This window comes from Maylandia zebra, linkage group LG7, assembly GCF_041146795.1.
Source record: "Maylandia zebra isolate NMK-2024a linkage group LG7, Mzebra_GT3a, whole genome shotgun sequence".
Lineage (NCBI taxonomy): Eukaryota > Metazoa > Chordata > Actinopteri > Cichliformes > Cichlidae > Maylandia > Maylandia zebra.
The window spans coordinates 46,685,137-46,698,020 of NC_135173.1; the positions used below are offsets into that span (position 1 = coordinate 46,685,137).

General features: G+C 40.3%; 2 protein-coding genes across 4 annotated transcripts in view; one reads left to right on the forward strand and one right to left on the reverse strand.

Moving 5' to 3' along the window:
- Nucleotides 1–3,427, forward strand: part of uhrf2 (ubiquitin like with PHD and ring finger domains 2) — a 44,792-nt gene extending 41,365 nt beyond the window's left edge. For all 3 annotated transcript variants that reach the window (XM_004538057.6, XM_023153105.3, XM_076886508.1), the window contains one exon: nt 269–3,427. In XM_004538057.6, the coding sequence (XP_004538114.2) occupies nt 269–415 (147 nt within the window). In that variant the 3' untranslated portion in view covers nt 416–3,427. The remainder of the gene's footprint in view (nt 1–268) is intronic.
- A 3,970-nt stretch (nt 3,428–7,397) lies between these two features.
- oaz1b (ornithine decarboxylase antizyme 1b) lies at nt 7,398–12,049 on the reverse strand. Its single transcript, XM_012915604.4, is given in 6 exon segments — nt 7,398–8,478; nt 8,603–8,688; nt 9,059–9,231; nt 9,335–9,421; nt 9,423–9,474; nt 11,848–12,049. Coding segments are annotated over 6 exon segments (654 nt in total). The 5' UTR covers nt 11,973–12,049; the 3' UTR covers nt 7,398–8,347.
- Between the last annotated feature and the right edge of the window lie 835 nt (nt 12,050–12,884).

Here is a 12,884-nt window from a genome sequence, read left to right on the forward strand (position 1 = left end):
AATATAAATTAGATTTTATTTTTGAGAAATAAAAATGTTTGATGCAGTGTTATAGGTGCATAATTTTAAAAAAACAGTTTATTTAAGCCTGTTGCTCTGTGGTTGCTTGGCAACATGATCACATCAGAATATATGATGAGGATGAGAACCTTCAGGGGCTCAGGTGTACATGTGTACCAAGTTTGCTTAGTCAGCTCCTGATTGTGTAGGGGGAGAACAAACACACAGTCTTCATGTATTACAGTAACGTTCACCCTTCTCTTCACAGACCTGTCTCCAACGGTCGTTTCGGGCAAAGGTGTACACCTGCCCCGCCTGCCGCCACGACTTGGGCAAGGACTACGTTATGACCCAAAACAAGACGCTTCAGATGCTGCTCGACCAGTTCTTTCCCGGCTACAGCAAGGGCCGATGAGGTCGAAATCACATTTATAAGTAGGATACACGCACATAAGCACCCATTCTGTGCACCCTCGTATACTGTCAAGTACCTAGAGCTCCACTTTAAAATGCATTGCACACTCATAATGTACTTACCCACGGGCTAATGTATATTGCATATACAGCCATTTATGTATACAATCATTCATACACAAACAACCTCAGTAGGGACTGACCTCATCTGTTGAACTTGGACTGTCTCCATCAGCATCACCAGCCTGAAAAATCAACCGAGGACATTTTTTAAAACTTCCTGCCACACGAACGCACACGAAAACCAATGCACAAAAAAAAAAAAAAAAGAGTCCCCAAACTCACGCTCACACTAGCCATCTCAACAGTTTTTCCCTTTCCACCGTGTTGTCCACCGGTTCAATTAATTGCGTTATGCCGTCAGAGTGCAAATTCTCCCCCGGCAACATCACAAGCGCAGCAGTTAAGAGTTTAGTTTCCTGCCACCCTGTTTGCATTTTGTGTACCATGCATGCAGCTTTACACCAAAGCACTGAGCCAATCGGAGCCGTTTCTGAGCTGGCTAATAAAAAGTGGCCGGTGCTAGGAGGCGGCGGAGGTGAGTAGGTCGTTTGACTGAGAGGGTGCCCACAGAGTTGATCTGTTGTTAACGTGCATTTATAATGAAGCACACTATGTCTTATTCCCATGAAGCACTTTATTACCGACATGTGGAGCAGGCTTGTTTTGTAGGTTAATCAGGAGCAAGTGCTAACATCCTGCTCCTCATGTCACTTGGAATAATGCCATTGCTTTGCCTTGAGCTAACGGGAATAGCAGATGTCTCACCAGGGGTAACTTTCCTTGTATTGGCAGGGAACACAAATTGGCAACTGCATCCAGTTTGTTTAGAGTGCTGGAAAATTTATGGTTCCAACAAAGCTGCAAATTTTACATACTGATGAGACGCACCAGTGAGTCCCCTCTTTACGTTTTACGTCGAGTCAGAAAAGCCATTTGCTTTAATAAAGACACAAGGCCACAGGGCCGATTATGGGCAAAGATTGCAGGAGTCTGCTTTTAAAAAGTAACCTCGGCTGGTGATTTGTGCCTGAACACGAGATAGAACAAACACACTGTTGAAACTTCTTCAGAAGCACCAAAAAGTCCAGCAGTGTCAGAAATGTGTTAAACGTCACACACGGAGGATTATAAATATAGTTCTGGTTCACGGTTGTACTTATTAAGTCAGATGACATCGACAAAACTGTCCTGGTATGTCAGGTCCATATGTTCTGGTGTTTTTCAACGAATGCTTTGATGTTACAGGAATAAAAGACTAAAGAGTTTTTAGATGCACTTCTGTTTCAGTGACTGGTGTCCCTGCACTCAAGAAGGCCTTCACATAAAGCTGGCTGGTCTTTATTGTTCATCTGCTGCTGTTCTACCTGTTAGTTAATGGTCGGTGGAGAGCTCTGGAGGTGTCCAGCATGATGTTATTCTCCTCTATTTTGGAAAACTACTTTTTTAAAATGCTTTTTTTAAATAAAAAAAAAAAGTTTTTTTTTTTTAAATATATATTTAGCGACCCATCCCTGATGTTAAACTAGACTACTAAAAGCACTTGGAGTGCACTGCATAAATCATTAGCTTCTTTGAGTTTGAGACACTATAACAATACCTAGTCCAGGATACTACTGACACTCAAAAATATTCTTACTTATAAGTTGTTTGGGTTTTTTTCTTTCTTTCATTGTTTGACCATAAATCACATTAATCCCCAATTGTTATTGAACTTCTTGTTCTTTATTTGTATGTTTGGCTGCATAGTAACACGTGGTAACAGTCCTGTCATCACCTGTTGGACCCAAAAACAGCACATCCTCACCCCCATGTTCACTTACCTTGTGTTATTTTTTTCTGCTGTTGCCTTTCATCAGATATTTTGTTGACATTGAATTCAGAAGCCTCTGTGCCCTCTGACAGTATCATACTTTAAAAAGGTGTTGCTTTAATTGTGAGCGCAGGAGGCAGATTCGCACCTCTTTCCAGTGCTGATATGGTACTTTAAAATGTCCAGGGTTGGCAGGTCTGATAGCAGCTTTAACAAACGCCTCACGGAGAGCAGCAGCGGCGCAGTCTCGGACAGAGGTCACCTGGAGCGCTGACGTTCGGTTCGTGCATCCGAGTCGGCTTTGTGGGAAAAATGTAGCCCTTAAGGTGCAAAGGCCTTCGAGGCACAGACGTGTTTTGCGTAAAGCTGAGACGAGGGCAGCCTCAGCTTTTTTCTTTTTTTAAAACTCTGCTGACATTCAGATCAGAGGTGAACGCTGTCTTCTTGTCTGACCCCTCCCCCTCGAACCCCCCCTTCATTGGCAGGCTGTTTGTATGTGGTGATGTCCTTGTTTCTGCTCAATCATTCAGGATTTTCTTTTTTTGTTGGGTTTTTTTTTTTTTGTTTATTTTTTTCTCTTTTTTATTAACATGCAAGTACAGATGCTACTATGGTCTTTAAAGCTAACTGTGATGTGCATTACTTCCACTGTTGCTTAATATTGTTCAGATTTATTTCTTCTTGCATTGACTGGCAAGCTGATACCCCTCCTTTCTTTCTCTGCCGTGACCTTTGCTTCCTCCTCCTCTCACTCCACTGTCTCCTGCCCTCCGTGAACCTACAGTACTAACAACTTTTAGACGTCTTGTGGACGCTTGGCTTCAGTGCTGTGTTTTTTTTGTTTCGTTTCTTTATTGCACTCTGTTGAAGAGAAAAAAAGTTTAAGAAGTCACATTTGATTTTCCTAGAATGCTTACTATTATCTGTGTCTGCACACCTTTTTTTTTTTTTTTTTTTTTTACTCAGCCATTTTAGTTGCTTCTGTTTTAATCATTAGTCATTTTTTTTATGTTGGCGACTTCAAACATTTGCAGCAAACGCCAGTCTGAGGAGTTTTATTGCTTCATATTGTGATCTGAAATTTTATACATGTCATGATATTACTTGATATGTACCTATTAAATATTTGGATTCAAGAAAGCAATGCTTTGTAATAGTATTTTTTTTTTTTTTTTTGTATTAACGAGGTAGGATAAACACAGTGTAAACTTCATCCTATTCTTCTTCAAGCTCTGCTTTTTACTGCTTATAATGTATTTTGTTATTATAGTTAGATTTATATATTCAAAATAAAACGGTCAGTAAATCCATCTGACTGTTTTGCAGGTAAAACAAATATCCAATCAGTCTCCTTGTTGAGGTCAGAGGAAAATGGCCAGATTGCTTTGAGCTGAAGGCTCGAAGCTCAACAGTAACTCAAATAATTAGTCATTACAACCAAGGTAAGGAGACCAGCATCTCTGAATGCATGTCAAACCTTGAAGCAGATGAGCTACAGCAGCAGAAAAGTCACAGCAGGTGCCGTTCCTGTCAGGTAAGAACAGGAAACTGAGGGTACAGTTCACACATGCTCACCAAAATTGGAAAAATGTTGCAGGTCTGATGATTTTCTATCTCTGCTGCCACAGACAGTAGGGTCAGAAATTTTCAGTAACTAAATAAAAGTATGGATCTGTTCTGCTTTTGTGTAAACAGTTCAGGCTGGTGGTGATGATGTAATGAATTGGGGGATATTTTCTCAGCTTTGGGCCCCTTAGTATCAGCTCGATTCAGTTCAGTTTTGTTTTTATAACACCAAATCACAACAACAGTCGTCTCAAGGTGCTTTCTATATTATAAAGCAGAATCTCTATAATAATACAGAGAAAACTCCAAGAATCAGATGAACTCCTTTGAACAAGCACTTGGTGACAGCGGGAAAGAAAAACTCCCTTTTAACAGGAAGAAAGCTCCAGCAGAACCAGGCTCAGGGAGAGGCGGCTGTCTGGCGTGCCTGTTGGGGCTGAGGAGAGGAGGACTGGACAACAGACACACTGTGGAAGAGAGCCAGAGATTAATAACTAATGATTAAATGCAGAGTGGTGTGTAAACAGAAAAGCTGAGCCTCGTTTAAACCACAGCATTTCTGAGTACTCTTACTGGCCGTGCCCATCCCTTTATGACCACAGTGTACCCACTGTCTGATGGCTGCTCTCAGCAGGATCATAGTTTCTTAAACATTACAGTGAAATTTCCTCTACAGTCATAAGATCTCAATGCATATGAGCACCTTTGGGATGTGGAGGAATGGGAGATCTTTGCCATAGAGAATTAAAGCAGTTCTGAAGTCAAAGGGAGTCCATTTTAGTACATAATAAAGTGGCAAGTGAGTGTAAATCCTATGACACTCTATAGATGTCTTGACAACCGAATGTATTTAATTATTTAACAATGTAGGGCACCAATAGAGGAAATTACTGGTTTCCTGTCAAATTGAAGATTATACTAGAGTTCAAAAGCTCTAATACAGATAAGACTTGAAATTTCACTACAGCATTTCATACTTGATACAATTCCAATTAATGCAAGCTACCCTTAGGAAGACTGGCCATCTGAATATTAGCACCTACTCCCATTTGAGCCATTTTTGCCACATTTCAGGGGTTAAAATGTAGTTTAGTCATTTCTGATTTTAGAAATGTTTGCTGTGATCACTTAATGGGTCTTCATCAAAATTGTGCTTGTCAGTTTATGGGCAATAATCTGTAAATTGTGATTGATTGTCAGCTGGATGAGGTACTATGTCACCTGGTTATTTTTCTTTCTTTCTTTCTTCCAGAATAAAATCTGAAAAGGCAGTCTTCTCTTTGCCATATTGAAAAGGAATTATGTAACTTAAATCAACACTTTATCACCATTTTCTACTGTTAACAAGAAACAGGAAAAAGAGATGATTTAAGCTTTGTGTCTACAAATTTTTAGCACTAAATCTTTAAGTTTGCCTTTAAGTGATGGTTTGGTCCAGATCTGAGCCAGGGCATCACTGAGCTCCTGGACAGTCTAGAGGTGCAGCCTGGTGCGTCAGGTGGACCAAAACATAACCTCCCAGATGTGTTCTGTTGGGTTTAGGTCAGGTGAGTGTGGGGGGCCAGTCAATGGTATCTGTTCTTTTATCCTCTGGGAACTGCCTGCATAATCTCACCACATGAGAGCGGTCATTGTCGTGCATCAGGAGGAACCCAGGACACAATGCACTGGCAGGGACTGGCAGTGGGTAACGTTAACGTTTTCCACAACTTCTGCAGACACGTTCACACTTATCACACGTGCTCAGGGTGAACCTGCACTCATCAGTGAAAAGCACATGGCACCAGTGATGGAACTGCCAATTCTGGTATTCTATGGCAAATCCCAATCAGACTCCGCGGTGCTGGGCAGTGAGCACAGGGCCCGCTAGAGGACATCGTGAAGTCTGTTTCATACCAGTTGTGTGCTGGAGGTCATTTTATGGGGCTCTGGCTTTGCTTGTCCTGTTGTTCCTTGGATAAAGGGGCAGATAGCAGTACTGCTGATGGGTTCAGGGCCTTCTACAGCCCCATCTAGCTCTTTTAGAGTAACTGGCTGATTCCTGGAATCTGCTCCATGATCTTGAGACTGTGCTGGGAGACAGCAAACCTTCTGCCAATCTGCACATGTTATTGTGCCATCCTGGAGGAGTGCGACTATGTGCAACATCTGTAGGGTCCTGGTATCACCTCATGCCACCAGTAGTGATACTGACCCTAGTCAAATGCAAAATATGTGGGGAAAAAAAACAAAAGGTGAAGAGTGTGAGTAGCTTCCACCTTTAAAATGATTCCTGTTTTGGAGGTTGTCTCATTGTTAGCCCTTTAGTGCACCTGTTGTTAACTTCATTAACCCTAAAGCGGCTGAATCTGATTAAGAACCAGCAGACCAGATCAATATCCTACAAGTTTAATTGACTTGATGCTGTACTCTGACTAAAACGTTTTTAATTTTTTAGCAGTATATATTTTACAATTTGCCATTTAAAAACAGATTACACCTTTGTAGAAATTTTATTCTATAGTACTGAAAGGATTTGTAAATGCAAACATTTACAAATTCCATTAGTTTGTCTCGTTCACGACTAAGGGTCATAAATGATAAGTTGTTTTTTTTATCCATACCTTTTATACATGCATTCAGAAAAACAATGGTAGGCCTGCAGGGTCCTGTTTTTGCACTCCAAGTAGAGTCACACAAATAAAAGAGAATTCAAGTGAAATATCCAACAATAAAATACATTACAGACCACAAACCTGAGATTACAGGTATGATAATGTTAATCAAGAACAGTGCAATCACCTGTGGGTGTACCATGGGAGTCCATGGCCTTGAAGCTAATTTTAGTAAACCACACACTGTGAACACTTAACATGCAAATGGTTCCTCTGCAAGGTAACAGTACAGAGTACACACGTGTGAGTCAACCCAAGTTCATCACACCATCTTACTGAAATGAAGGTGTGACGGAAATAAAGGCGATAAGGACGTAACCTTCAGAAGGGTTTAGCAACTGCACGTCTCACACGTGCAATTGCTAAACTTTAAAATTACTGTTGACTAAGATTAAAACTCAGACGGAAAGTGCATCATTACAGGGTTACAGAAGAAATACACAATTCAGTATAATAATTGTCATAGGAAACTTACGCACATTAAAATCGGATACATAATAGAAACCCAACTTATGAAACGCAAACTACTTGAAGGCCGTTCTACAAAATTGTAAGGAAAACCTGGCTGATCTGTGGAGCCATCTAACGGGCTAAAAATCACATCGAGTGCCGTGGAGCCTCCTGGTGGTACAAGTGTATTTCACAGTCTCAATGTCTTCATCGCTGCATATATATTTGTGCGAGCAGCACAAATTGCATTATGATGTAGCCTAGTTTTAACATGACTAGGTCAAACAAAGGTATATGATATTTAAAATGTACAGAAACATTAAAGCATCTCCCACAATCATATTTGGCATAAAAATTACCTACAAAATACAGCTGCTAAAAACTCAAGACACCACAGCTGAATTTAAAAGCATTGGATAAACAAATACAAAGGCCAATGATCAGTTTTGTTGTTTTATTATCACAGAAGCACAACAGGTACCACTATGCAGGTGAACAACAAATTCAATACTATCATGAAAATAAAGTAGTTAAAAAGGAATGCTTATCTGAGAAAAAGAAAAATCCAAACATTACATCCTTCAAAAACAAACTTTCACAATATTGTCAGATCTACATGGCAGAAAGAAGCAAAAGCACTTTGGATTATTCACTTTCCTTTTTGCGTTTTGTACCAATATGCTCCACAAGATGTTTAACTTGAAACTGAAGCACTTACATCAGACACATGCAGTAGCTTTCATCTTTTTTCGCTCCACTTCTACTTGAAATGGATTCATTATCCAGCTCTAAAGTACCAATTATCAGGAGTGTGGCTTAAAAGTTTCCAAATCCACAATATTACCAGAAGGATATTGGTGCTGCAAAATGAAACTGGTCCTGCTGAAAGGTGTTTTTTTTTTTCAAATCAATTCAGAGAGGGGGGGTGGACATAGAGATATGGGGAGAAGTTTAATGTATTTTTTTTTTAGCCAATCAAAAGAAAGCTGGAGTACCCGAGTGTAAACCTGATGACTTTTTTTGTTGTACATTCAACAAAAGACTGCTCCAACTCAATTGTGAAAGGAAATAAAGACTTTAACCTAAAAGCCATGACAACTGCATTAAGTCAAAAAAGAAAATCCCTCCTTTTAAAACGACTAAATGGAAAACACTATGAAAAAACATAAAACAAAAAAACCCCTCAAAGGATAGATGCTGAAAACAGAAGACACACAGCTTACAATTTATTCCCTTAAACACAAAAAGCATTGGGAGGTGAGTACTTGCATACAGAGCTACAGCCCAGGGTTTAACACAGACAGTATGTGAGTAAGCTGCGACTGAATGGGGGAAACCATACAATAGTAAGGAAAACAAAAGACGTAAGCAGGGGAGGTTGTCCGGCGGGCTACTCCTCGTCTGAGGAGTCCCTGTCAAAGTTGTAGGCCATGAAGAAAACGTCGGGTCGAGGTGGGACGAGGGCATGGCCTGGTTTCACAATCTCAAAGCCCAGGAAACTGAAGGTACGCACCAGTTTAGCTGGAATGAGAAGGTGGACACATTAAAATGATTGAAAATACATAAGTCCAAATTAACATTGTCTTACAGGGTGGACACAGAGTCAAATAGGTGAAGAAAAAGAAAAAACGCTGTTGGCACATACCACGATCATCTCTGTTCTTGTAAAAGCAGACAAACACGCTAACGACTTTCAGATGTTCTTCAGCATACTCCAAGAGAGCTGCGAAACTGCAGGGAGAAAAATAGGGCAGCTTAGCTTAGAAAATGGAAAACAAGCCTGCAAGAAGCACGCTCAACCACAATTGACTTTCTCACTGAATCTGGAGCTTATCCTCAGAGGATTAGATGAGTTTTCCTGATTTCTGTATACGCTGTGCTTTTGGTTTCGCCTGCTATGTTTCATGGTCAGCAAAAATGTGATTTTACAACAGATCAAAGTTTAAAGCGTGCAAAGGCGCCAGGGTCCAATCATAATCATAAAATGCACACACCAATTATTCTAACTTTAATTGCTTGTGACTGCTCATGAGGCACCTCACATCTGCCAACCTGGAGATCTGCAGGTATTTTCTGCATATTGCTGCTAATCAGGCCTCACCTCTCCTTGCTGCCATCAGGAAGAGGGTCCAGAGGTATCTCCACGTAGAGTGCACTGCTGCTTAGGACAGCATCCCACTGTATTGTCTTGGTAACGGTAGGACGACTTTGGAAGTGGAGTATCCCAGGGCGACCGTTCCCTGGCGGTTCCTCCGTTACAGTCAACTTTCGATCCTGGAATTTAGAAACACCACACGTGAAAACAGCAGTCTGTGACATCACATTATTATATTAACCCCTGAAAACACTGCACAAAGTGGCATTTCTTCCAACTTACTGAGTAGAGCAGTCGAGCTGAAGGAGTGTGATCCCGTGTGCCATTCCCTCGCCCACCTGGGATCTTCAGGGGTGGGAGAGGGGCATCAGGAGCACCACAGAGGCCCCGGGCCGCGGGTACTACTACAGTGCAGGGAAAGGCTGCAGGCAGAGCAGACAAAGAAAATGTAGTCACACAAACTGCACCCTTACTTTGTGAGGGATCTTTCGTGCAAGTACAGGCACATACATGTCACAGGACTGCAGAAAAACACATACTCGGCCTGTGTGTTCAAAGAAGAGGAGCAGAAATTCATTTCCTGGAATTTTTTCTTTTTGAGGATTTTGTGAAGCATTTCACATTGTGCGCTACTGAAAACTACCTGCAGGCTCTTATTCCTACCAATGAATTATAGAGGATGTTTATGGCACACAGCGGAGCCAACAAAACCCCGATGGGTCACGTGCAACTGTTTTGTTTGAACTGTGAAGCAGCTGCTGTGTCTACACCTTAACACCCTAGGATACAGATAACCCAAACCACTGTTGCACTGGGCACACTCATCTCAAAGGAAGTTCTTGTTCTTACAGTGTTTGATCACACTGATATGCTGATTTTTTTTTTTTTTTTTTTAATATTGTGAAGTTTAATTATCTTAAAAACAAACACAAGATTAGAAATTATGCTTACCAAAAAGGTTTTGACAAACTAAACTAGCAAAGGCTACAAACAAACACCAGCAGGTCTGGTCTTTTAAATAATTTACAGTTTCAGTTCCCACAACAATGGCACTATGTTTACAAAGCATCTAAAGGAGCCAGCACACCAAAGCAGAAGGATGAAGTGGGAGGCAAACAGCCACAAGCGTTTGCTTTTAAAAGTGCAAACGTGCATTTGTACTCTCAAGCTCCAGTTTGAGTGTGGTTAATTCACCTAGTTTAAATTAACAGCTTAATACAGTCAAACGGCCAAATCCACAAACTAAACCTTTACGTGCTGTGATGCAAACTCATAGATTAACACCATCTTGTGGTGTGTTACACTGACAGGTCAAACTTCTTTGAGAACAAAGCATTGATCAAAGTAGGCCTTTTGTTATAGATGATTGTGTAACATGACTGCCTATCAATACAATAACTTAGTGATCACTAGTAAGCTGAGCCTGATTACTTTTCACAATATTGATTAAATCATCTGCTCCTTATTATTTGTTCCCCCCAATTAAATAGCACTTTTCTACCAACTTTGAACACAGTAAGGGCTTTCCTATAACAAGCATCTTTGTCTAGCTCACACTACAATACAGGCACCATGGGAAACTGGTGTTCGGGATCTTGCCCAAGGACACTTCAACATGTAAGACTAGAGGAGCAGAGGGCTGACCTCCTGACCTTGTGGCTAAACTTAAATCTGATGTTAGATAAAGCACTGCTTTATTCACACTCTACTCTGCTTAGTGTGAATACAAAAGTAGCATCACATCCACACAATTAAGGAGCAGGAACTGAAGAAAAACTAAGGAAATTCTGACTCTTTATTTTACTTAAAAAAAAAAAAAAAGTAAAAGAACAATCTCAAATTGAGAGTGATTAGACAAAAAGGAACGATTTAATAAGAATTTTAAATATTTCAGAGATATTTCAGTAGTACGTACAGTAGCTGTGACATAAATTAATACTCTAATGACTACTTAATAGAACTTCTATCCTATATTTTGTCTGTCATTTAGAAATTTGACACCAAATGATAAAAACCACCCCAAAAAGTCTTTAGTATTGAGCGTCCTCTTCGGTTACAGTGTTATACGTGTGCGCATTTATAATGGTACGTCCATCATTGTGTACAGTAATCTTCTCACGTCACCTTCAGTAAAATGGCAGTTGCGTAATAATTTACCGAGTCAGCTCACGATGGCAAAGTCAGCAAAACGTGTTCACCTTTTTAAAATCAGTCTAGTGGTATCATACCTCTCGCTTCCGTCCTTTATTTATCTGGGGCCACCAAATGTTTACGGGAACAGCGGGACTAGCGTTGTTTCCCTGTTTCAATGCGCACAGCCCGATGAGGCGAGTTTTAAGCATTAACAATGTCACACGACAGCTGCCGTATAAAGATCTGCTTCATTCAAGAAGGATATCAGTTTACGTTGTCGGCACGTATTTCACAACATGATGTATTAAATTGCGTGTTTTCTTTTTACTTTCTTTGACAAAGCGATTAACTGTTAAATGCTGCCTACTTGCTAACTGCAGTGACGCAACTCAAGTTCAACGACGTCTGCGGCTAACGTTAACTAATGCTGGTTAAACTGCTTCTCGGGGTCACACAACAAGCCTACGTACTTTCAATATAAGAGTTTTTAAAAGAATATTAAAAACACAACAGACAAAAAAGTGTGACCTAAAGGGTATTTGATGATACTGCGTTCTACTTAAATGCTATTTACTTCCGCTTTTCTGGTGGGCCGCTAGCTTAGCCACCCCTCCCCCCACATCGCGATTAGCCGTTAGCTTAGGCGAGGTGATGGTACTTACTTCCCAATCATGTCACAAATACCGCTACTCAAATTCGCCATGATAGTAAGAGGCTGCGTTTTTCCTTCTTTCTCGCGAGCAAAGCAATGACTGTTTAGGATCCGCTGGAGGTTGGATTTTACCATCCGGCCTCGGGTAGAGACACGACGGGCTGACTGCTCTCTGCTGCGCTCCACTCGGTAGTGAACGTTCACGGAGCTGAGAGCTGGTTAAAAAAAAGAAAATCAAGCGACACAAAACGACACAAAACACCACTTCCTATTTTCAAAAGAGTTGTGAGGACGTTGCGTCTTATGCAACACATTATTTACACGATATTTTTCTTTTAGCTTTTGGAAAAACACTTTATTACATGTTCTTCTTATTTACAAAATAAACTAAACTGATCTGGACTAAGATTACATTGCTGCCCGCAACAATGAGAAAGTCGAAACAGATTATTTTTAATATAACAAGAATTTAGTATTCTAGCAATACATCAATGATTTGTCTGAATAACTATATGTCATAAATTTACCTTATTCTCTGTATATTTTATTAATTTCAAATTAAAAATATTAACGGGGACTATTACTGTGAAAGAGGAAAACGCATTAAAACAGCTATGCCTATTTAGAGCTAACTTTACATTACTAAGCTAATGCTAACCGTGTTAAAAATGCTAACGGAAAAGATATTTTAGGGTGCTAATGTAAAATCTCACATTTACCAATATCTGAGAAAACTGACTCTCCCTGATATGTGACTGGAAAATAGTAAATGTGATCTATGACAATGTCTCCTCAAAGCATAGAAACATTTATTTAAAACTGCGATTTCTTCTGTTTATATTCTTTAGCTTGTTTTATGCTAGCACACACCAGTAGAGGGGGGGGGGGGGGGGGGGCTGTGTTTACTGGGCCCGGAGGCACCTAGAGAGAAAAACTTAGAACAAAGGACTGTATATGAGGCCTATATGGTATCTGAACTCGTACATGAAAAATACCACCTTTAAACTTGTGCTTATACGTTTCTTGCTAGATTTAGATAGATGTTAG